Source organism: Elephas maximus, chromosome 25, assembly GCF_024166365.1.
Source record: "Elephas maximus indicus isolate mEleMax1 chromosome 25, mEleMax1 primary haplotype, whole genome shotgun sequence".
NCBI classification, from domain to species: domain Eukaryota; kingdom Metazoa; phylum Chordata; class Mammalia; order Proboscidea; family Elephantidae; genus Elephas; species Elephas maximus.
Window position 1 is genome coordinate 57,883,931 of NC_064843.1, and position 22,074 is coordinate 57,906,004.

The following is a 22,074-nucleotide window of genomic DNA, read 5'->3' on the forward strand; positions in this document are numbered from 1 at the left end:
TCGACACAGCCAACACACATAGGCGACACGCCCTGCGGGAATCTCAGATATAATAGTCATTCCAAGCAAGACAAGCAACTCTGGCTATACTCTGAGGTGCTACCCACCTATCTCTCTGATCCCTCCCCCACCCTCCCCAGTCGGCTTCATTAACATTGGAATTTCCTGAGCCAGAGGGAGAACAGCTCCGGCTCCGAGGTGGCTTTACTTCCCCCCCACCTTTTTTTTTTTTCTTTTGGTCTTTTCCTAACCCACTCTTCCGGCCTGAGAAAAGGAACCACAGAAAACCCAGGGACCAAAAATGCATCCCTAATTGGACTAAAAACACAGAACCAGCTACAGCCAAGCATATATGATCCAAATCTCGGACTTTCATCCTTACAGGGAACAAGGTGGCGGTTATAATCCAAAGGCAGTTCTGATAGGGATCTGACTGCATTTTTTTTTTAGCAGAATTTCTGGAAAAACAAGTTTCCCAGTGATGGCTCGGAGACAGCAGTCGATATTAAACCACATAAAGAAGCAGACCATGACAGCTTCTACAACCCCCCAAACAAAAGAATCAAAATCTTTCCCAAATGAAGATACAATCCTGGAATTATCAGATACAGAATATAAAAAACTAATTTACAGAATGCTTCAAGACATCACAAATGAAATAAGGCAAACTGCAGAAAAAGCCAAGGAACACACTGATAAAACAGTTGAAGAACTCAAAAAGATTATTCAAGAACATAGTAGAAAAATTAATAAGTTGCAAGAAACCATAGAGAGACAGCATGTAGAAATCCAAAAGATCAACAATAAAATTACAGAATTAGACAACGCAATAGGAAGTCAGAGGAGCAGACTCGAGCAATTAGAATGCAGACTGGGACATCTGGAGGACCAGGGAATTAACCCCAACATAGCTGAAAAAAAATCAGATAAAAGAATTTAAAAAAATGAAGAAACCCTAAGAATCATGTGGGACTCTATCAAGAAGGATAACCTGCGGGTGATTGGAGTCCCAGAACAGGGAGGGGGGACAGAAAACACAGAGAAAATAGTTGAAGATCTGCTGACAGAAAACTTCCCTGACATCATGAAAGACGAAAGGATATCTATCCAAGATGCTCATCGAACCCCATTTAAGATTGATCCAAAAAGAAAAACGCCAAGACATATTATCATCAAACTTGCCAAAACCAAAGATAAAGAGAAAATTTAAAAAACAGCCAGGGAGAAAAGAAAGGTCACCTTCAAGGGAGAATCAATAAGTTCAGACTACTCAGCAGAAACCATGCAGGCAAGAAGGGAATGGGACGACATATACAGAGCACTGAAGGAGAAAAACTGCCAGCCAAGGATCATATATCCAGCAAAACTCTCTCTGAAATATGAAGGCGAAATTAAGATATTTACAGATAAACACAAGTTTAGAGAATTTGCAAAAACCAAACCAAAGCTACAAGAAATACTAAAGGCTATAGTTTGGTCAGAAAACCAATAATATCAGATACCAGCACAACACGAGGTCACAAAACAGAACATCCTGATATCAACTCAAATAGGGAAATCACAAAAACAAATTAAGATTAATGAAAAAAAAAATGCTGATAACAGGGAATCACTGAAGTCAAAATGTAAAAGATCACAATAATCAAAAACAGGGACTAAATACAGGTGGCATAGAACTGCCATATGGAGAGTGATACAAGGCGATATAGAACATTACAAGTTAGGTTTTTACTTAGAAAAATAGGGGTAAATATTAAGGTAACCACAAAGAGGTATAACAACTCCATAACTCAAGATAAAAGCCAAGAAAAATGTAACAACTCAACAAACATAAAGTCAAACACTACGAAAATGAGGATCTCACAATTTACTAAGAAAAACGTCTCAGCACAAAAAAGTATGTGGAAAAATGAAATTGTCAACAACACACATAAAAAGGCATCAAAATGACAACACTAAACACTTATTTATCTATAATTACGCTGAATGTAAATGGACTAAATGCACCAATAAAGAGACAGAGAGTCTCGGACTGGATAAAGAAACACGATCCGTCTATATGCTGCCTACAAGAGACACACCTTAGACTTAGAGACACAAACAAACTAAAACTCAAAGGATGGAAAAAAATATATCAAGCAAACAACAAGCAAAAAAGAAGAGGAGTAGCAATATTAATTTCTGACAAAATAGACTTTAGACTTAAATCCACCACAAAGGATAAAGAAGGACACTACATAATGATAAAAGGGACAATCGATCAGGAAGACATAACCATATTAAATATTTATGCACCCAATGACAGGGCTGCAAGATACATAAATCAAATTTTAACAGAACTGAAAAGTGAGATAGACACCTCCACAATTATAGTAGGAGACTTCAACACACCACTTTCGGAGAAGGACAGGACATCCAGGAAGAAGCTCAATAGAGACACGGAAGACCTACTTACAACAATCAACCAACTTGACCTCATTGACTTATACAGAACTCTCCACCCAACTGCTGCAAAGTATACTTTTTTTTCTAGCGCACATGGAACATTCTCTAGAATAGACCACATATTAGGTCATAAAACAAACCTTTGCAGAATCCAAAACATCGAAATATTACAAAGCATCTTCTCAGACCACAAGGCAATAAAACTAGAAATCAGTAACAGAAAAACTAGGGAAAAGAAATCAAATACTTGGAAAATGAACAATACCCTCCTGAAAAAAGACTGGGTTATAGAAGACATCAAGGAGGGAATAAGGAAATTCATAGAATGCAACGAGAATGAAAATACTTCCTATCAAAACCTATGGGACACAGCAAAAGCAGTGCTCAGAGGCCAATTTATATCAATAAATGCACACATACAAAAAGAAGAAAGAACCAAAATCAGAGAACTGTCCCTACAACTTGAACAAATAGAAAGTGAGCAACAAAAGAATCCATCAGGCACCAGAAGAAAACAAATAATAAAAATTAGAGCTGAACTAAATGAATTAGAGAACAGAAAAACAATTGAAAGAATTAACAAAGCCAAAAGCTGGTTCTTTGAAAAAATTAACAAAATTGATAAACCATTGGCTAGACTGACTAAAGAAATACAGGAAAGGAAACAAATAACCCAAATAAGAAACGAGAAGGGCCACATCACAACAGACCCAACTGAAATTAAAAGAATCATATCAGATTATTACGAAAAATTGTACTCTAACAAATTTGCATACCTAGAAGAAATGGATGAATTCCTGGAAAAACATTACCTACCTGTACTAACACATTCAGAAGTAGAACAACTAAATAGACCCATAACAAAACAAGAGATTGAAACGGTAATCAAAAAAAAGCCCTGGCCCGGACGGCTTCACTGCAGAGTTCTACCAAACTTTCAGAGAAGAGTTAACACCACTACTACTGAAGGTATTTCAAAGCATAGAAAATGACGGAATACTACCCAACTCCTTCTATGAAGCCACCATCTCCCTGATACCAAAACCAGGTAAAGACATTACAAAAAAAGAAAATTACAGACCTATATCCCTCATGAACATAGATGCAAAAATTCTCAACAAAATTCTACCAATAGAATTCAACAACATATCAAAAAAATAATTCACCACGATCAGGTGGAACTTATACCAGGTATGCAAGGCTGGTTTAATATCAGAAAAACCATTAATGTAATCCACCACATAAATAAAACAAAAGACAAAAACCACATGATCTTATCAATTGATGCAGAAAAGGCATTTGACAAAGTCCAACACCCTTTTATGATAAAAACTCTCACCAAAATAGGAATTGAAGGAAAATTCCTCAACATAATAAAGGGCATCTATGCAAAGCCAACAGCCAACATCATTCTAAATGGAGAGAACCTGAAAGCATTTCCCTTGAGAACGGGAACCAGACAAGGATGCCCTTTATCACCGCTCTTATTCAACATCGTGCTAGAAGTCCTAGCCAGGGCAATTAGGCTACACAAAGAAATAAAGGGCATCCAGATTGGCAAGGAGGAAGTAAAATTATCTCTATTTGCAGATGACATGATCTTATACACAGAAAACCCTAAGGAATCCTCCAGAAAACTACTGAAACTAATAGAAGAGTTTGGCAGAGTCTCAGGATATAAGATAAACATACAAAAATCACTTGGATTCCTCTACATCAATAAAAAGAACATCGAAGAGGAAATAACCAAATCAATACCATTCACAGTAGCCCCCAAGAAGATAAAATACTTAGGAATAAATCTTACCAAGGATGTAAAAGACCTATACAAAGAAAACTACAAAGCTCTACTACAAGAAATTCAAAAGGACCTACTTAAGTGGAAAAACATACCTTGCTCATGGATAGGAAGACTTAACATAGTAAAAATGTCTATTCTACCAAAAGCCATCTATACATACAATGCACTTCCGATCCAAATTCCAATGTCATTTTTTAAGGTGATAGAGAAACAAATCACCAACTTCATATGGAAGGGAAAGAAGCCTCAGATAAGCAAAGCATTACTGAAAAAGAAGAAGAAAGTGGGAGGCCTCACGCTACCTGATTTCAGAACCTATTATACAGCCACAGTAGTCAAAACAGCCTGGTATTGGTACAACAACAGGCACATAGACCAGTGGAGCAGAATTGAGAACCCAGATATAAATCCAACCACATATGAGCAGCTGATATTTGACAAAGGCCCAGTGTCAGTTAATTGGGGAAAAGATAGTCTTTTTAACAAATGGTGCTGGCATAACTGGATATCCATTTGCAAAAGAATGAAACAGGACCCATACCTCACACCAAGCACAAAAACTAACTCCAAGTGGATCAAAAACCTAAACATAAAGACTAAAATGATAAAGATCATGGAAGAAAAAATAGGGACAACCCTAGGAGCCCTAATACAAGGCATAAACAGAATACAAAACATTACCAAAAATGACGAAGAGAAACCAGATAACTGGGAGCTCCTAAAAATCAAACACCTATGCTCATCTAAAGACTTCACCAAAAGAGTAAAAAGACCACCTACAGACTGGGAAAGAATTTTCAGCTATGACATCTCCAACCAGCACCTGATCTCTAAAATCTATATCATTCTGTCAAAACTCAACCACAAAAAGACAAACAACCCAATCAAGAAGTGGGCAAAGGAAATGAACACACACTTCACTAAAGAAGATATTCAGGCAGCTAACAGACACATGAGAAAATGTTCTCGATCATTAGCCATTAGAGAAATGCAAATTAAAACTACGATGAGATTCCATCTCACTCCAACAAGGCTGGCATTAATCCAAAAAACACAAAATAATAAATGTTGGAGAGGCTGCGGAGAGATTAGAACTCTTATACACTGCCGGTGGGAATGTAAAATGGTACAACCACTTTGGAAATTTATCTGGCGTTATCTTAAACAGTTAGAAATAGAACTACCATACAACCCAGAAATCCCACTCCTCGGAATATACCCTAGAGAAACAAGAGCCTTCACACAAACAGATATATGCACACCCATGTTTATTGCAGCTCTGTTTACAATAGCAAAAAGCTGGAAGCAACCAAGGGTCCATCAACGGATGAATGGGTAAATAAATTGTGGTATATTCACACAATGGAATACTACGCATCGATAAAGAACAGTGACGAATCTGTGAAACATTTCATAACATGGAGGAACCTGGAAGGCATCACGCTGAGTGAAATCAGTCAGAGGCAAAAGGACAAATATTATATAAGACCACTATTATAAGATCTTGAGAAATAGTATAAACTGAGAAGAACACATACTTTTGTGGTTACGAGGCGGGGAGGGAGGGAGGGAGCGAGAGGGTTTTTTACTGATTAATTAGCAATTAGTAGATAAGAACTGCTTTAGGTGAAGGGAAGGACAACACTCAATACATGGAAGGTCAGCCCAATCGGACTGGACCAAAAGCAAAGAAGTTTCCGGGATAAAATGAATGCTTCAAAGGTCAGCGGAGCAAGGGCGGGGGTTTGGGGACCATGGTTTAAGGGGACTTCTAAGTCAATTGGCAAAATAATTCTGTTGTGAAAACATTCTGCATCCCACTTTGAAATGTGGCGTCTGGGGTCTTAAATGCTAACAAGCGGCCATCTGAGATGCATCAATTGGTCTCAACCCACCTGGAGCAAAGGAGAATGAAGAACACCAAGGTCACATGACAACTAAGAGCCCAAGAGACAGAAAGGGCCACGTGAACCAGAGACCTACATCATCCTGAGACCAGAAGAACTAGTTGGTGCCCAGCCACACTCGATGACTGCCCTGACAGGGAGCACAGCAGAGGACCCCTGAGGGAGCAGGAGATCAGTGGGATGCAGACCCCAAATTCTCATAAAAAGACCATACCTAATGGTCTGACTGTGACTAGAGGAATCCCGAGGGGCATGGTCCCCAAACCTTCTGTTGGCCCAGGACAGGAACCATCCCCGAAGACAACTCATCAGACATGAAAGGACTGGACAGTGGGTAGGAGAGAGATGCTGATGAAGAGCGAGCTAATTATATCAGGTGGACACTTGAGACTGTGTTGGCATCTCCTGTCTGGAGGGGTGATGGGAGGATAGAGAGAGTTGGAAGCTGGCAAAATTGTCACAAAAGGAGAGACTGGAAGGGCTGACTCATTAGGGGGAGAGCAAGTGGGAGTAAGGAGTAAGATGTATATAAACTTATATGTGACAGACTGACTTGATTTGTAAACGTTCACTTGAAGCTCAGTAAATGTTAATAAAAAAATTAAATTAAAAAAAACACAAGAAGCTGTTTTACTCGTAACATGAGAACTAGAACATTCTGGCCACCGGTCCGAGGAAGCCCCAGACTCTGGATAAAGCCTATTTACCCACAGGGGTATCTCGGCTTAAAATAGAGACGGTCCTAGAGAACACAGGTTCGAATTTGCTAAAGCCTTGAAGGCCTGAAATAGGATGGGATTAGGAAGCTTGAAAGGGGTAGAAAGAGAGTGTAGAAAACTCCAAGGACACACTTCAGCTCTGTCATGACTTTTCAAGGGTGGCCAGCTCAGCACACGAGCACAGACTCCAGGGAGGGGCTGTGGACATAAAGTGCCACGTCTTGCAGCATTTTCTCTTGCCTGTTTTTTTGGCTTTATTGACCTAATGAGACATCTTGTATCTTTCAGAATGCCAAAGCAAGTTATGACTTCAGCAGCAACGACCCCTACCCGTATCCTCGGTACACAGACGACTGGTTTAACAGGTAAATTTAGTCTCTTTAACTTTAGGTGTTAAGGTTTTGCTTTGCTTTGGGTTTTTTTCTTAAGACTTGAATACCACTAACAAAATGAACTCCCCTTCTCTATATTGTTATTCTTCTTCTTAGTGATTACACTCTCTAAATACTTGGATATTTTAATATTACCATGCTCTTCTAGAATTATCTTTTGACTGTCCTGTTCGGTGGAACTAGGAAATATTTGCTGCTTTAGCCTGTTAGAAATAAAACAAAATAGAAATAATAAGTCCTGTCTCGGCCCACTACAAAGTGATTTAAAACATGTTGATTTGACTTGGTCTGTTGAAACAATTGCAGAAAACTCTTTTGTCCCTGAGCCAGTGTGTATGTTTTTGAAACGTGTTTCTGCTGTAACCTTCGAACAGCTCACAGAGTCCCTTTCAAAAAAGCAGTAAAGGTGATTGTCAGAGGCTTGAATTATCATTCGGGATAGTGGTCCCACCACATAAAATACCCCAATGGTCCATCCAAAGGTATGAGGTTTTTCTTTGGTGTGTCTTGCTACTAAACGTGCAGATAAACCAGTAACTAGTTGCCGTTAAGTCGATTCTGCTTCCTGGTGACCCCATGTGTGTCAGAGTAGAACTCTGCTCCACAGGGTTTTCAATGGCTGATTTTTCGAAAGTAGACAGCCAGGGTTTTCTCCCAAGGCACCTCTGGGTGGACTTGAACCTCCGAGCTTTTGCTTAGTGGCTGAGTGCACTAACCATTTGCATCACCCTGAATACTGTCTCTCTTTTTCTCCAAGTAAATATCTTGCTGAAGTAGTTGATTGCATATAATATCAAGAAATGAAGATGCGTGGCTTGCTCAGTCAAAGAATACCGTAATTTTTAAACCTAGGGCTTCACCATTATCGATGTCCTTAGGTGAGGTTTATGAGAACAGGTCAGCTTCATTTAAAAAAATATTTTATTGTGGAGCACTTTACCCATTTCTTTTGCTTCTCATGGCAACCCAAGTGGTAGATGAAGTAAGCGTTGCCTTCCTCAGCTTGGTCATAAGGAAACAGGCTCCAGGAGGTTAGGTGACTTCCCAGGTCAAACAATTAGTATATGTCACAGTCAAGACATGAACCCAAAACCAAGCTTCCTAAAGCTTTCTAAATTCAAATTTGTACCATTTTTTAAGTATCATTTTTATTATAAAAGACAGTAAGCATGATGCCCAAAGAGTGGCCAGGGACATGTCCCCAGTGGACCAGGTTGCTAAGGCTGTCCTTGTGGTAAGTCAGTTGACCTGAAAATGTCTGGACTGGAGACAGCACACATGGTCTGTGGGACTTGACAATTACAGAAAATACAAAAAAAGAATAAAAAAGAAAATGCAATTCAAATGTGTAACATTTTAAAAAGATCATTGCTGAGATCCAATGGCACAGTTCACTCTTTGACAATTTTATCTGCAGCCTGAAAATTATCATGCAATGTCTGGAAGAGTGTGTTCGCGGGGTAAGGATATATAAGAAGGGTCTGAGAGCTTTTGACACCAAGTGTCTCTTATCGTCTTGACTTAAACAACCCTGGACCCTAGCATACCCTGAGCAAATAAACCATGCCAGTCACAGGAGTATGAAGTTACCAAATGAATGTCACTAGGCAGGAGTTAGACAGATTGTGCAATGGCAGTCTGGAAGTCTGGAACACTGTGTCACGAAGAATCATGACAGGGTTTTGGCTTCAGATCATTACCAACTGTCTGCACAGGTATCAGAAAGGGCAATAGCAATACCTGTGCAAAAAACCCAAACCCATTGCTGTCGAGTCGATTTCAACTCATAGAGACACTATAGGGCAGGGTAGAACTGCCCCAAAAGGGTTTTCAAGGGGCGGCTGGGGGATTCCTACTGCAGACCTTTCGGTTAGCAGCTGTAGCTCTCAACCACTGCACCACCAGGATTCCAATCTCTGTAGCTTAGTAGGTACTAAATTGATCTTTGATTGATGGATTGGTCCAGGCACAAAAATATAGCTGATGGAATAGTTTTCTCCTTCCCCATTTTCTGAACCCAAGTAAAACCTCCCCAACCAAATCTTCCTGTGTTATGTGCTTTAAGAATAATCTTCACAAAAAGAAAGAAACCAAGGTGAGTCAGTGGTAAACCTGTTCTCGAAAGTACAATTTTAAACTGGCTAGAGATCTCTAATTAGGTCTTGGTGGGTGCTTAGTGTAAATGAGTTTGTCTTGTCACTGGTAAGACTTCTCAAGTGTCCAATTGCCTGAGACACAGTCATAGTGACTAAAGCAAGCATGATCCCCGTACTTTAGGGAGCGAATGAGTAAAAATAGTCCACTATGACCAATAAATGAGCTTTTTTTCCCCCCATACTCAAGTCATTTTTAAATATTCCATCCACCTTTGCTTGTTATTACGAAAATTGGTTTATACCACAGTTCAAATCATGAATTCTCAAAGCATGACTACTATGGTAAATGATTATGGTCGGGGGGGTCAAAGTTCAAGTCCATGGGTACTGGCAAAATCCTTTGTCTGAAGGATTGGGGATCTGTCCTGGAGATGATTCCTGTTTGACATAAAGAGAATTTGAATCGAATATCCCTCCCATGAATATAGGATATATATATGTTAAAAATTACCTCCAGGATGAAACGATACATGCCTGGTATTTGTTTCAAATTAATTTAGGGCTTGGGGAGGGAGGGAAGGGGATAGGTCAGGATGTAGAGGAAATAAAATTAGTCAGGAGTTAATCATTGGTAAAGCCGGGGGATGGGTACAGGGGATTTTCACTCCTCTTTTGTATGTCTTTGATATTCTCCGTAATAATAAGTTTTAAAAGTCATAGGGCATAAAAAGAGATAACAAAGAGAACTGGGACTTCAGTTTAGCACCCCATCAAACAGTTAGTGTTGATGTGATTTAACTAAGCAATGATCTTTTGAGTACCAACTGCCACATTTCCCAAAGCAGCTGCTGGCACAACCCCACGGGGCAGGTCTACTCTGCCCTGTAAAGTCACTACAAGTCAGGAACAACGTGATGCACACAACAACCACCAACACATTTTCCAGTAAAAGCTGCCGCCCACAAAGAGCCCTGCCTGCAACACTCTGGCATCGGGACTCACTGATATCAGCACCCACCTTTATGACCCTGTGATACTGCACCTCATACGCAACCCCTGTGTATCCAACTCTGATGATTCCCTATCGAGCACCAGGAGGCTGTATTTACATGAAAAACATAATGGTTTTCTTTACATGTTCACTTTGAGCCATGATCAGTACATGGATAAGAAAAACATTTTTGCCAAAATGATTTCCTATAGAATTGGGATGTGCCTTACGCATCTGCACCCATTGGCAAATAGGGTGTCACAGTGCACTCTGCCAGGTGCCAGGGGTGATGGCAAGGCAAATGTGGCCACCCTGTTTCTGAGGAGCTTGCAACACCATGCCGTGTGGCAACAGATGCCCCAATCACTGCAACGCTAAATGTAGCCAAGGCTAAAATAACAAGGATCAAAAAAATAACATGGATAGCTGGCACATATTGTGCCGTTACTATGTTTAAAGTGCTGTTTAAGTGCTTTGCATTTTTAACTGAACTAGTTAGGGTCGCTATGAGTCGGAATCGACTCGACAGCAGTGGGTTTGGTTTGGTTTTTTGGTTAGTTCTCATAACAACCCTCTGAAATAGGTATTATCATTGTAATCATCTTCATTTTGGAAACTGAAGTACAGAGAGGTTAAGTATCTTGCCCAAGGTCACACAGCTAGTAACCACTGGAGGCAGGATTTGAAGGCCGTGAGTGGACTCCATAACCTATGTTTCTGGCCACTGCCGTCGGTGCACTGGCTCTGTAATAAAGGTACTGGGAGAACAGGTGAAAGTATCTCTGGCTGGAAAAAATGGAAGACTTCCTTGAAGAGGTGACATTTGGTCCAGGATTTGAATGAAGGTGATAGATAGAGTTGGGAGAAGGCTGATCAGTGTATTCTGGGGCAAGAGTACAATTTCGACAAAGACAGGGAGGCCGGGAGGTGCAGGACGTGTTCAGGACATAGCCTGGAGAGCTGCTCTGGGAGTCAGAGAGACTGGTGCAAGAAGGCAGCATTCTAAGAAGTCTTTTGGAAGAGGTGGGGCATCAAAGGTTTGGAACTGTAGCCTGTAGGAAGATCATTCTCTCACGCTCCAGGAACATCGGTACCGAGAGGTGCTGGCCTCGAGCCCAGCACAACGGCATCCCCCGGAGGGGGGGGGTGGACCACACCGAGTGACACCATGGGGGGGGGGGTGACACCAAAATGACTGTCTATAAAATTATATCCCTGTAGTTAGTTCTAACAACAAAAACATAATTCGTAAGCCTAGCTTACATGTACCGATATACCTACAAGACTAAGTTCTATGCTAACCTATTTTTTGAACTTTCCAATGCGCTCCTGGAAACCCTGGTGGCATAGTGGTTAAGTGCTACGGCTGCTAATCAAAGGGTCGGCAGTTCGAATCCACCTGGCGCTCCTTGGAAACTCTATGGGGCGCTTCTACTCTGTCCTATGGGGTCGCTATGAGTCGGAATCAACTCGATGGCACAGGGTTTGGGTTTTTTTTTTTTTTTTTTTTTAATGCACTCCTATTGGAAGCAGTCGTTATTACCCAATTACAACGACGCTTCGAATCACGTGGTTTCCTCCGCACACACTACAAGCAGGCACTGTTGTCTTTGTTGCTGCTGGTGTTTTTATTGTCGCTGATTTTCGTCAAATGTTCTGGTGTTTTAGCGACAATGGAAACCCTGGTGCCATAGTGCTTAAGAGCTATGGCTGCCAACCAAAAGGTCTGTGGTTCGAAACCACCAGGCGCTCCTTGGAAACCCTATGGGGCAGTTCTACTCTGTCCTATATGGACGCTATGAGTTGGAGCGGACTCTGTGGCAACGGGGGATTTCAAGGGATTAGTGACAATATTGTGGCAATTAGTATTTGTGAACCTATATCAATAACTTTTTTGAGAATGAAGTAGTGATTAAAGAAAAAGGGGTGATATACAGGAATTATGATCTACAAGTAACATTAGTACAAAAAACATTAAGGATTCTGTATGGTCTGGTACAAGAGGAGGTCCATGGCAGTGGGAGGCCGGGGTGCCACCAACCCTAGTGATGCCACTGGCCCAGAACTTGCCCTTGGCTGGCTCAGGGTCTGCTACTGGGCCAGCGTGAGCCTCTTGCCAGCCGTGGGCCACTGAGGCATGCCACAGTGTTGCCAGGTTTTCCCTTCTTGGCATGGGCACCAAATCCAGTATCCCCTCTCTATTCAGCAGACTCAGAACTCTTGAGAGATGCTCATGTACAGAACAACCAACAAGGGACTGACATTGTCCAGCAGTGAGCTCGTTGTCCTTGACTATCCCAGTCACACTGTCCGCCACAAAGGCCAGCTGGAACACAGAAGCAATTCCTGCACAGGGAAAGGCAGCCGGCACGCCGTCAGGGCTTTCTCATTGCCGTGGAAAGTAGACAATGAAATGCACTAGGAGGACACCCTCAGTCAAGCACCTAAAATGCTCCCCTTGGCTGAGAAAGTGAGCTCAGCGGCAGTGTATCCCTCCTGGGCTTTCTTGACTCCTTAAACCATCATATCACTCCCTTAATCCTCTATACATGCTAATTAACTTGTTTTCCTTCAAGTCTACTCTTCTTTAAGAAGAACATATTTAAGACTCTAAGCCAAAGACTCTTTTTGAAAGCAAACTTCATACATATGCAGAGCTGCTTTGGGGACTATGGCTATTAGCATTTCTTGCCCTGTGCTTTATTTAATTTTGTAGGATTATTCCTTATTAAGCAGAGCAAGTATATTTATTCTACTGTGAACCATTTAATAATTACATGGAGTTTCTGCAACACAGTTGAGAAATTTGCAAAGAGTATCATTTCCTCCTAACTTGTGATCAGAGAAATGCAGATGGCCAAACAAAATAATAATAATAATGACCCAAATTGCAAAAGATATAAAATAATACACAGCTAATGAGCATCAATAACGTGCAAAACAGATATAACGGTTTTGCTGTGAGGCATTGGGACCCAACTTCACATTGTTTTCCTTGCCAGCACTCAATAAACATCGATTGGCTGGTTGACGGATGTGTGGCCTACCTCTGTAGCCATGCTGAGAAGTTGAGTGGCCTTGACATCTGTCCATTTTAGGGATGCTTGCTTCTCTCAAGGTTTATAGTCCTGGTTTTGTCAATAAGCTCCCAGCCCTGCTAGGTTTTAGGTCAATGTTAGGTGATGCATTGCAGGTCTGTATTCCATTACTGTGCAGTTGTACATAAAAAATCCCTCTTGCGTAGCGTTACTTTGACAGATGTTTGCACAGAAACGTCCTCCATGCCATCAGCTATATTTATGGGGCATCACAGGCTGGAGCACGCTCTATCTATTAAGCCCTGAAGAGTCAGGGATTTTGAATTCTACGCCATTCTGGGCTGCAAAAAGTTTACTATAAATTCATGAAGAGAGAAGACACTTATTACTCCAGCAACCAACGTGGGGGGAGGGAAGGGTAAAATGGTTGCAGCAGAGCAATCATCTTTAGGTGGTGGAATTTGACTGCTAAAAAAAAAAAATTCATTAAATGCTATCGATCGTTTTTGAATAAGAAAGATTTTCCATGACTAGCTTTTTTTCCCCCTTATTAAAAGACATATTTCATTTTGAAGAACTCTAAGCAACAGGCCAAAGAACATGTGAGAAAAATTGCCCTTTCTGGTTGTCAGTTTTCACACTGATGTAAGCTAATTCTTTGCCCCCATGACACTTTATTGTTTAAAAATAGATGAGCATCGTTCCTTTCCATCTTTGTGGACTAATTCTGAAATCACCTCCTGGATAATAAAATTCCAACTGCTTTCAAAGACCTAATCTAACTTCTTTTCATGTGACCTTTGAGACTACCTCTTAGGCAATATTAGCAGCAACCAACGTTGCTGCTCGAAACCAATGCTTTCTTGCATTCACACCAAAGCACAGTGAAATCCAACAGAGTTTAATTTTGTTAACTATTGCAGGCCATTGGAGAAATACCACAAAATTGTCCTTTTTTTTTTATTATTATGATCACTAGGTCGCCATGAGTCAGAATCAACGGGCCTGTTTATTTCGTTGGTTGGCTATTTGGTGTAATAGATTGAATTGTGTCCCCCAAAAATATGTGTCAACTTGGTTAGGCCATGTGTGGTTGCCCTCCATTTTGTGATTTTCCTATGTGTTATAAATCATAATCTCTGCCTGTGGTTAAAGGTGATTAGGGTGAGATGTAACACCCTTGCTCTGGCCATATCCCTGATCCAATGTAAAAGGATTTTCCCTGGGGTGTGGCCTGCACCACCTTTTATCTCTCAAGAAATGAAAGGAAAGGGAAGCAAGCAGAGAATTGGGGACCTCATACCACCAAGAAATCAGTGCCAGGAGGAGAGAACATCATTTGGACCCAGGATCCCTGCGCCTGAGAAGCTCCTTGACCAGGGGAAGATTGAGGGCAAGGACCTTCCTCCAGAGCCAACAGAGTGAGAAAGCCTTCCCCTGGAGCTGACGCCCTGGATTTTTTGGAACTCCATATTAGGGATTTGGAAACCCTGGTGGTATAGTGGTTAACTGGTACGGCTGCTAACCAAAAGGTCAGCGGTTCAAATCTACCAGGCGCTCCTTGGAAACTCTACAGGGCAGTTCTACTCTGTCCTATAGGGTTGCTGTGAGTAGGAATCGACTCAATGGCAGTGGGTTTGGTTTTTTGGTTTTATGTTAGGAATTAGCTATGTGTATATATACAGCATTTGGTACAAAGCATGGCACATGGCAGGCACTCCATAAATGGCAGCTAATGTAATCATGAAATTCAGTGAAGAGATTTCTACAGGGAGCTAACTCAAGGATTCTCCAACTAGATAGAAAACTAGGAGAACTTATACCAAAGGGATCAAATGGGTGGCCAGGTCATTCACCCATCTTCCTCAGACATCCATACTGTCATCTGAGCTCTTGACAGAAACTAGATAACAATGAATAAAGAAAATCGAAGAAGAATTGATGCCTTTGAATTGTGGTATTGGCAAAGAATATTGAATATACCATGGACTGCCAAAAGAGTGAACAAATAAGTCTTGGAAGAAGTACAACCAGCTTCTTAGAAGCAAGGATGGCAAGACTACATCTTACATACTTCAGACATGTTATCAGGAGGGATCAGTCCCTAGAGAAGGACATCATGCTTGGTAAAGTAGAGGGTCAGCAAAAAAGAGGAAGACCCTGAACGAGATGGATTAACACAGTGGCTGCAACAATGGACTCAGGCATAACAATGATTGTGAACATGGTGCAGGACTGGGAGTGTTTGGTTCTGTAGTACATAGGGTCGCTATGAGTCAGAACCGACTCAAGGGCACCTGACAACAACAGATAATGGTAGCCTTAAACTTCCTGGCAAGAATCTAGTGCCTGTGTTTCTGCATTGCTGACCAAAAGAGTTCTATCCAACAACACTTTATATGCATGAGGCAAGGTCGATTAGGAAAATTAAGAAGCCTAGCCTCAGAAAAATGGGGAGCCTCCTCACTTGTCCAGAAAGTATTGGGTACTTGCCAGCAGCCCAAGGGGTTTTCACATGCTCATCTACCTAAACCAGCAGCCTCTTGAGACCACAAAGTTTAACACGCTGGACATTAGCCACCAAACATGGCTGATGCCAAACTAGCTAGGTAATCTCTGAATTTTAGCTCTAAAATTTCATAATTTCAAAACTTTTTCAATAATAATTTTAAATATCATGAACCAAGATAGAAACACTGAAGAGTCAGCCAGGCCCAGTCACCCTAACAGAACGCTGTCCACATACCACCCTCAAAGCAAGTATGTTAAATCCAGCATACAAACTGCATGAACCTAGGGAGGGCAGGAGATGATACAAGTAAACCAGGCACCATTTTTTTCTTCTTATCAAGTACTGCTTTACACTCATCCCAGTCACATCTTTTTAGTATTTGTGACACCCTTGAAACTCATTTATTTCACTTATGTATTATAAATTTTTATTTTATTTGTTGTTGTTGAGACTATACTCCAATAATTTCAACATGTAAAATTCAGTGACAATGATTACATTCTTCAAGTTGTGCAACCATTCTCACCCTCCCTTTCTGAGTTGTTCCTCCCCTTTAACATAAACTCACCACCCCCTAAGTTTCCTATCTAATCTTTGGAGTTGTCAATTCGATTCCCTATAGACAGATCTTAAAAGAGCACAATGCTCAAGACATACAATCTTTACTATTGTTGTTAGGTGCTGTCGAATCAGTTCCAAGTCATAGTGACCTCATGTACAACAGAACGAAACACTGCCTGGTCCTGCACCATCCTCATAATCATTGCTATGTTTGAGCCTATTGTTGTAGCCACTGTGTCAATCCATCTCATTGAGGGTTTTCCTCTCTTTTGGTGACCCTCTACTTTACCGAGTATGATGTCCTTCTCCAAGGGCTGGTCCTTCCCACTCTATAAAAAAAAAAAATTTTTTTTCTTTTTTTAATAGAATCTATCAATATTCTTTACTAGTTAAAGTAAACTGTTGCTTGGTTTTAAGAAGACTTCAGGGGATATTTTTGGTTTAAGGTTTAAAGATCATCTCAGGACAACATTTTTAGGGTTCATTCAGTTTCCATGGCTCCAGAAAGTCTGGAGTCCGTGAGCATTTGAAATTCTGTTCTGCATTTTCCCCTTTTTGATCAGAATTCTTCTACAGAATCTTTGATCAAAATGTTCAGCAATGGTAGCCAGGCACTATCCAGTTCTTCTGGTCTCACGGCCAAGGAGGCAGTTGTTCATGGAGGCAGTTAGCCGCACATTCCATATCCTCCTCCTATTCCTGACTCTCCTTCTTCCTCTGTTGCTCCAGGCAAATAAAGACCAATTTTTGTGCCTCGAATGGCCACTTTCAAGCTTTCAAGACCCCAAGCACTATGCAACAAACTCGGAGGTAGAACAACAACAAAAAAAAAAAAACCTATTGCCTATAAGTCAATTCTGACTCATAGCAACCCTATACAACAGAGTAGAACTGCCCTATTGGGTTTCCAAGGAGGGGCTGGTGGATTCAAACTGCCAACCTTTTGGTTAGCAGCCAAACTCTTAACCATTGTGCCACCAGGGCCCCACAGAGGTAGAACAGAAGCACTAAACACGTTATTAGGCCAATTAACTGGGATGTCCCATGAAACCACGACCCCAAACCTCCCAACCAAAGAACTAAATCCTCTCAGGTGTTTGGTTGTATATAAGCAGCCTCAGCAGCTAATTTTTTTTTTTTTTTCATTTTTGTAAATACTGGATTTTTATGCAAACAACACGCACCTTCTATGTTCGTTTGCCAACCGCTCCCTTTCCCCCACAAGGTATTTTCCTAAGTATGCTATGCTAATTTTTTAACATTAAAAAAAATTTTTTTACATGTGAAAAAAATTGGCATAGTGGCTCTTGTGAAAGTACCTCATGGTGGGGAGGGAGCAGTTGGTAAACAAACACAGAAAGCACGCATATTTGCACAAAAATACAGTATATCTCTCACACAACTTTTGCCGACTCAACTTTTTGCAGGTGTACAATTTATTGACAGCACTTAAATTGTCTGTGCGACCCTACCCTTAATCAGCGCCGGAGGCTTATCTTCCAGCATTAGCTCCATAGGGTTTTTATTGACTAATTTTCAGAAGTAGATCCCCAGACCTCTCTTTCTAGTCTGTCTTAGTCCAGAAGCTTCACTGAAGCCTGTCCACCATTGGTGACCCTGCTGGTATTTGAAATACCAGTGAAATATCTTCCAGCATCATAGCAACAGGCAAGCCACCACAGCGCAACAAACTGACAGATGGGTGCTAGGGATTATGACTAGGACCTGCCAAACTGGCTGTGTCTCTAGAGATGGCAGGGTTGGGGGTAGGGCCTCAGGTTTTCACTTGGACACCCCAGTAGCCATTTCAGGCTGCTTCAGGGTAGGCCCCCTTCAGTCCCCATAACAATCTAGTTGAATACAGATTGGGACCCCAAGCCCCTACATGTTAACCAAACCTCTAGCCTAGTTTATCAATTGTATAAGTTATCTGTTGCCACAAAAATGCTGCACAACAAACCACCCCAGAACTTAGTAGCTGAAAACAATAAGCATTGATTATTGTTTATCAGTCAGCTGGACAGTTTTGCTGATCCGGCCCAGGCTCAGCCATGTCCCATGCATCCATGGTGTGCTGGCAGGTTGGCTGGGGCTCACTGGTTTAGGATGGCCTCACTCACATGTCTGGAGTGTGAATGGCTATTGGCTGGGATGACAGACATAACTGGGTTGTATGTCTTTCATCATCCAGTAGGCTGTCCCAGGCTTGTTCACATGGGGCCCAGGCAGGGTTTCAAGACCTCTTGAGGCCAAGGCTCATCACTTTTGCCACATTTTGGCCAAAGCATGTAACAAGGCCAGCCCAGATTCAGGGGGCAAGGAAATAAATATTATTTCTTCATGGGAAGGTGAAGTGGGAAATAGAAATTTGCGTTACCAAGGGCAAAGACCCAGGAAAGGGTGGTAGATTGCGGACATTTCTGCAACGCAACTTACCCGCCCTCCTGCCACTTGCCTTCCGTTGACCTTCTGCTGAGCAAGCAGCAGAGGTTCCTTCCTTACCTGCTACAGCTATTTCCCCTCCTGACGTACTGAAAGTTGTTGAGAAAGTGAAGCGACCACATAAAAATGGATTCAGAAAGATTTTCCTCACATTCAGGGTGGTGAGTCTCTGCCTGAGACCATGAGGAAGGCTGCCAGCAGGAGAGCGGGGAAGGTGTTCAAGGCTGTGGAAACAGCATACGAAGGTCAGGGCTGTGAAAAGACATAGTGTCATGAACAATTTCAGAAAACCCTCATCCATTGCTTGTAATTCATTAGCGTTGGCTAATTTAGCAATGAAATGTTTCTTCCCATATGTTCCTCTGGGTAGTCCCTGGCATTAAGTTCCCCACTTAAAGGCCAAAATTAAGGGTCTGGAAGCTTTGTTCAAAGTCCTTCATTTTTTCATGCCATTTAGTCCACCAGCCTTTAGTAAGCAGCTTTGGGACAGAGATGGACTTATTGCCTCCTTGGGAAGATGGTGGAAGGGTTCAGGAGTTGAGCATTGGTCACAGACCTGGCTCAGCCACTTTCTCACTGTGTGCCTTTGGGCAAGCACTTTGCCACTTTGAGACTCAGCTTTGGTATCTGTGAAATGCGAGCAGCAGTGTCTGCTCACAGCCCTCTCGTGAGGATTAAAGGGCATGAGGCAAGCAAAGCACCAAGCACAGTACCTGGTCTCGGAAAACCTGCCCAATAAATGGCACATTGCTCTTCTTCCCCACCTAAAGCAGGGCTCCACACACAAGAGGGCTAGTTAGTATGCCTGTGGCTTCACAGATATCGGTCTTAGAAGGGAGATCTTGCCAGGGCTGATTATGACATAATAAGGAAACTAGTGCTCAGCCGAATTAGTCATGGGGTTGATTTTTAATTTTTTATTAAACATTTATTTGTTGAGCATGAGCTAAACAGCAAGCAAGCCAGCCAAATTTAATCAGGGTTCATTAAAGTATATGTGTGTGTGTGTATATGTGTGTGCTTTGTATATAATATGTATTTATATTAGTATGTATTTAGATATATAACATATGCACATATACACTGCATATATAAGTATGTTATTGTTGTTAGGTGCCATCGAGTCAATTCTGACTTATCGTGACCCTATGCACAACAGAACGAAACACTGCCCAGTCCTTCACCATGTTCATAATCATTGTTATGCTTCAGTCCATTGTTGCAACCACTGTGTCAATTCATTTCTTTGATGGTCTTCCTCTATTCTGCTCACCCTGTACTTTACCAAGCATGATGTCCTTCTCCAGGGACTGATCACTCCAGACAACATGTCCAAAGTATGTAAGACACAGTCTCACCACCCTTGCTTCTAAGGAGCATTCTGGTTGTACTTCTTCTAAGACAGATTTGTTCGTTCTTTTGGCAGTCCATGGTATATTCAATATTCTTTGCCAATACCACAATTCAAAGACGTCAATTCTTCTTCTATATATGATATAAAACTGTAGGTGTATATTTATAAATATATGTGTTTCATTGTTGTTTGCTGCCATTCAGTTGGCCCCAGCTCATGGTGACCCGGAACCCTGGTGGTGCAGCGGTTAAGAGCTACGGCGAGCTACGGCTGCTAACCATAAAGGTGCACAGTTTGAATCCACCAGCTGCTCCTTGGAAACCCAATGGGGCAGTTCTACTCTGTCCTATAAGGTCTACTGTGTCCTATAAGGTCGCTATGAGTCAGAAGTAACTTGACGGCAATGGGTTTTCATGGTGACCCCATGCACAATGGGATTGGTTCATTGTGATCCACAGGGTTTTTCATTGCCTGACTTCTTGGAAGTAGATCACCAGGCTTTCTTCCTAGTCCGTCTTAGTCTGGAAGCTCCGCTGAAACCTCTTCAGCGTCATGGCAACCCATGAGCCTCCACTGACAGATGGGTGGTAGCTGCACATGGGGTGCACTGGCTGGGAATTGAACTTGGGTCTCCTATGTGGAAGGCGGGAATTCTACCGCTGAGCCACCACTGTCCCCTGTATAGAAGTGTATGTAAGTACAAATATATACTTACACACATTTACCGTATGTGTATATAAATCAGTGTGGTGGATGTCAGTGCCATTTTATACAGTATTTTATTTAGCTTTTTTTTTTTCAGCTTTGGGAATAAGAAGATAGCCACAAAAGCCACACCCATGACAGGCTGCCTCATCTAGTAAAACCATAGTGAGCACCTTCTCAAAAACCTCAAACGTGGTTTTCGGAGCCCTTCAAGACAAGCCAACAATGGTTTGCTGAACACTTTAAGTTTCCCCAGATCCGCATACACAGGGGCCCAATCTCCGCAGCAGCTACGAGGTTAACTTCTACACAGTATACAGATTTCAGCCGTGTTCCAGAGGGAATTTTGAGCCCATGAGACATATAGCCTTTATGGAGGCAGGATTGACTTTCACTCATATAGAGAAAGAAAAATGTGCAACAATTTTTCATGTGATTTTTTTTTTTAAGAGCTGACGCAATAGCATCCGAGAGAATGTGCGTAGCAGTACTCTAGCCAGCACTGCAGAAATCAACCTTTTCTCAGATAAGCGACAGATAAGCTCCTTCACCCAGCTTGAACAGAGGGCAGGAAGGTGCCCTCACTGCCCTGGCCCTGCGGAAGGCTGTGCCCACACCATCCCATCGGACTTCGGTTTCTCAGTAGACTTTAAGGAAATGGACTTTGCAGGGTTGGGGCAGGTAGTTTTGAAATGACTGGTATCATTCGAATTGTCCACATCTTTGGTACTGTTTAGGGCTTAAAACACAGTATTTTGATTGATTTAGAGTTTAGCTTATTTCTGTTCTCTATTGCCGCTTAATTAAGAAACCACCTTAAACCTCAGTGGCTTAAAAAAGGGCAAACACCGATTTGCTCACAATCCTGTAATTTGGGTAGGGCTCAGCAGGGGCAACCTGTCTCTATCCCACATGCTGTTGACTGGGTGGCTGGGCTGGGCTGGGGGATGCGGGATGTCCTCCCTCACACTGAGGTCTGGTGCCCCATCTCAGGTGGTCAGAACACCTGGAGGATGTGGGACCACTCCATGGCCACGTGGCGCTTCTCACTTGAGGGCCAGCCTAAGTTCCTTTACAGCACCTGCAACCCATGGGAATGAAAGTGGAAGCT

At 41.9% G+C, this 22,074-nt stretch overlaps 1 protein-coding gene across 1 annotated transcript in view; it reads left to right on the forward strand.

Annotated features, from left to right (window-relative positions):
- Nucleotides 1-22,074, forward strand: part of PCSK2 (proprotein convertase subtilisin/kexin type 2) — a 326,775-nt gene that overhangs the window by 236,515 nt on the left and 68,186 nt on the right. The window contains exon 6 of the mRNA XM_049869771.1: nt 7,161-7,237. Coding sequence (XP_049725728.1) covers nt 7,161-7,237 — 77 coding nt within the window. The remainder of the gene's footprint in view (nt 1-7,160; nt 7,238-22,074) is intronic.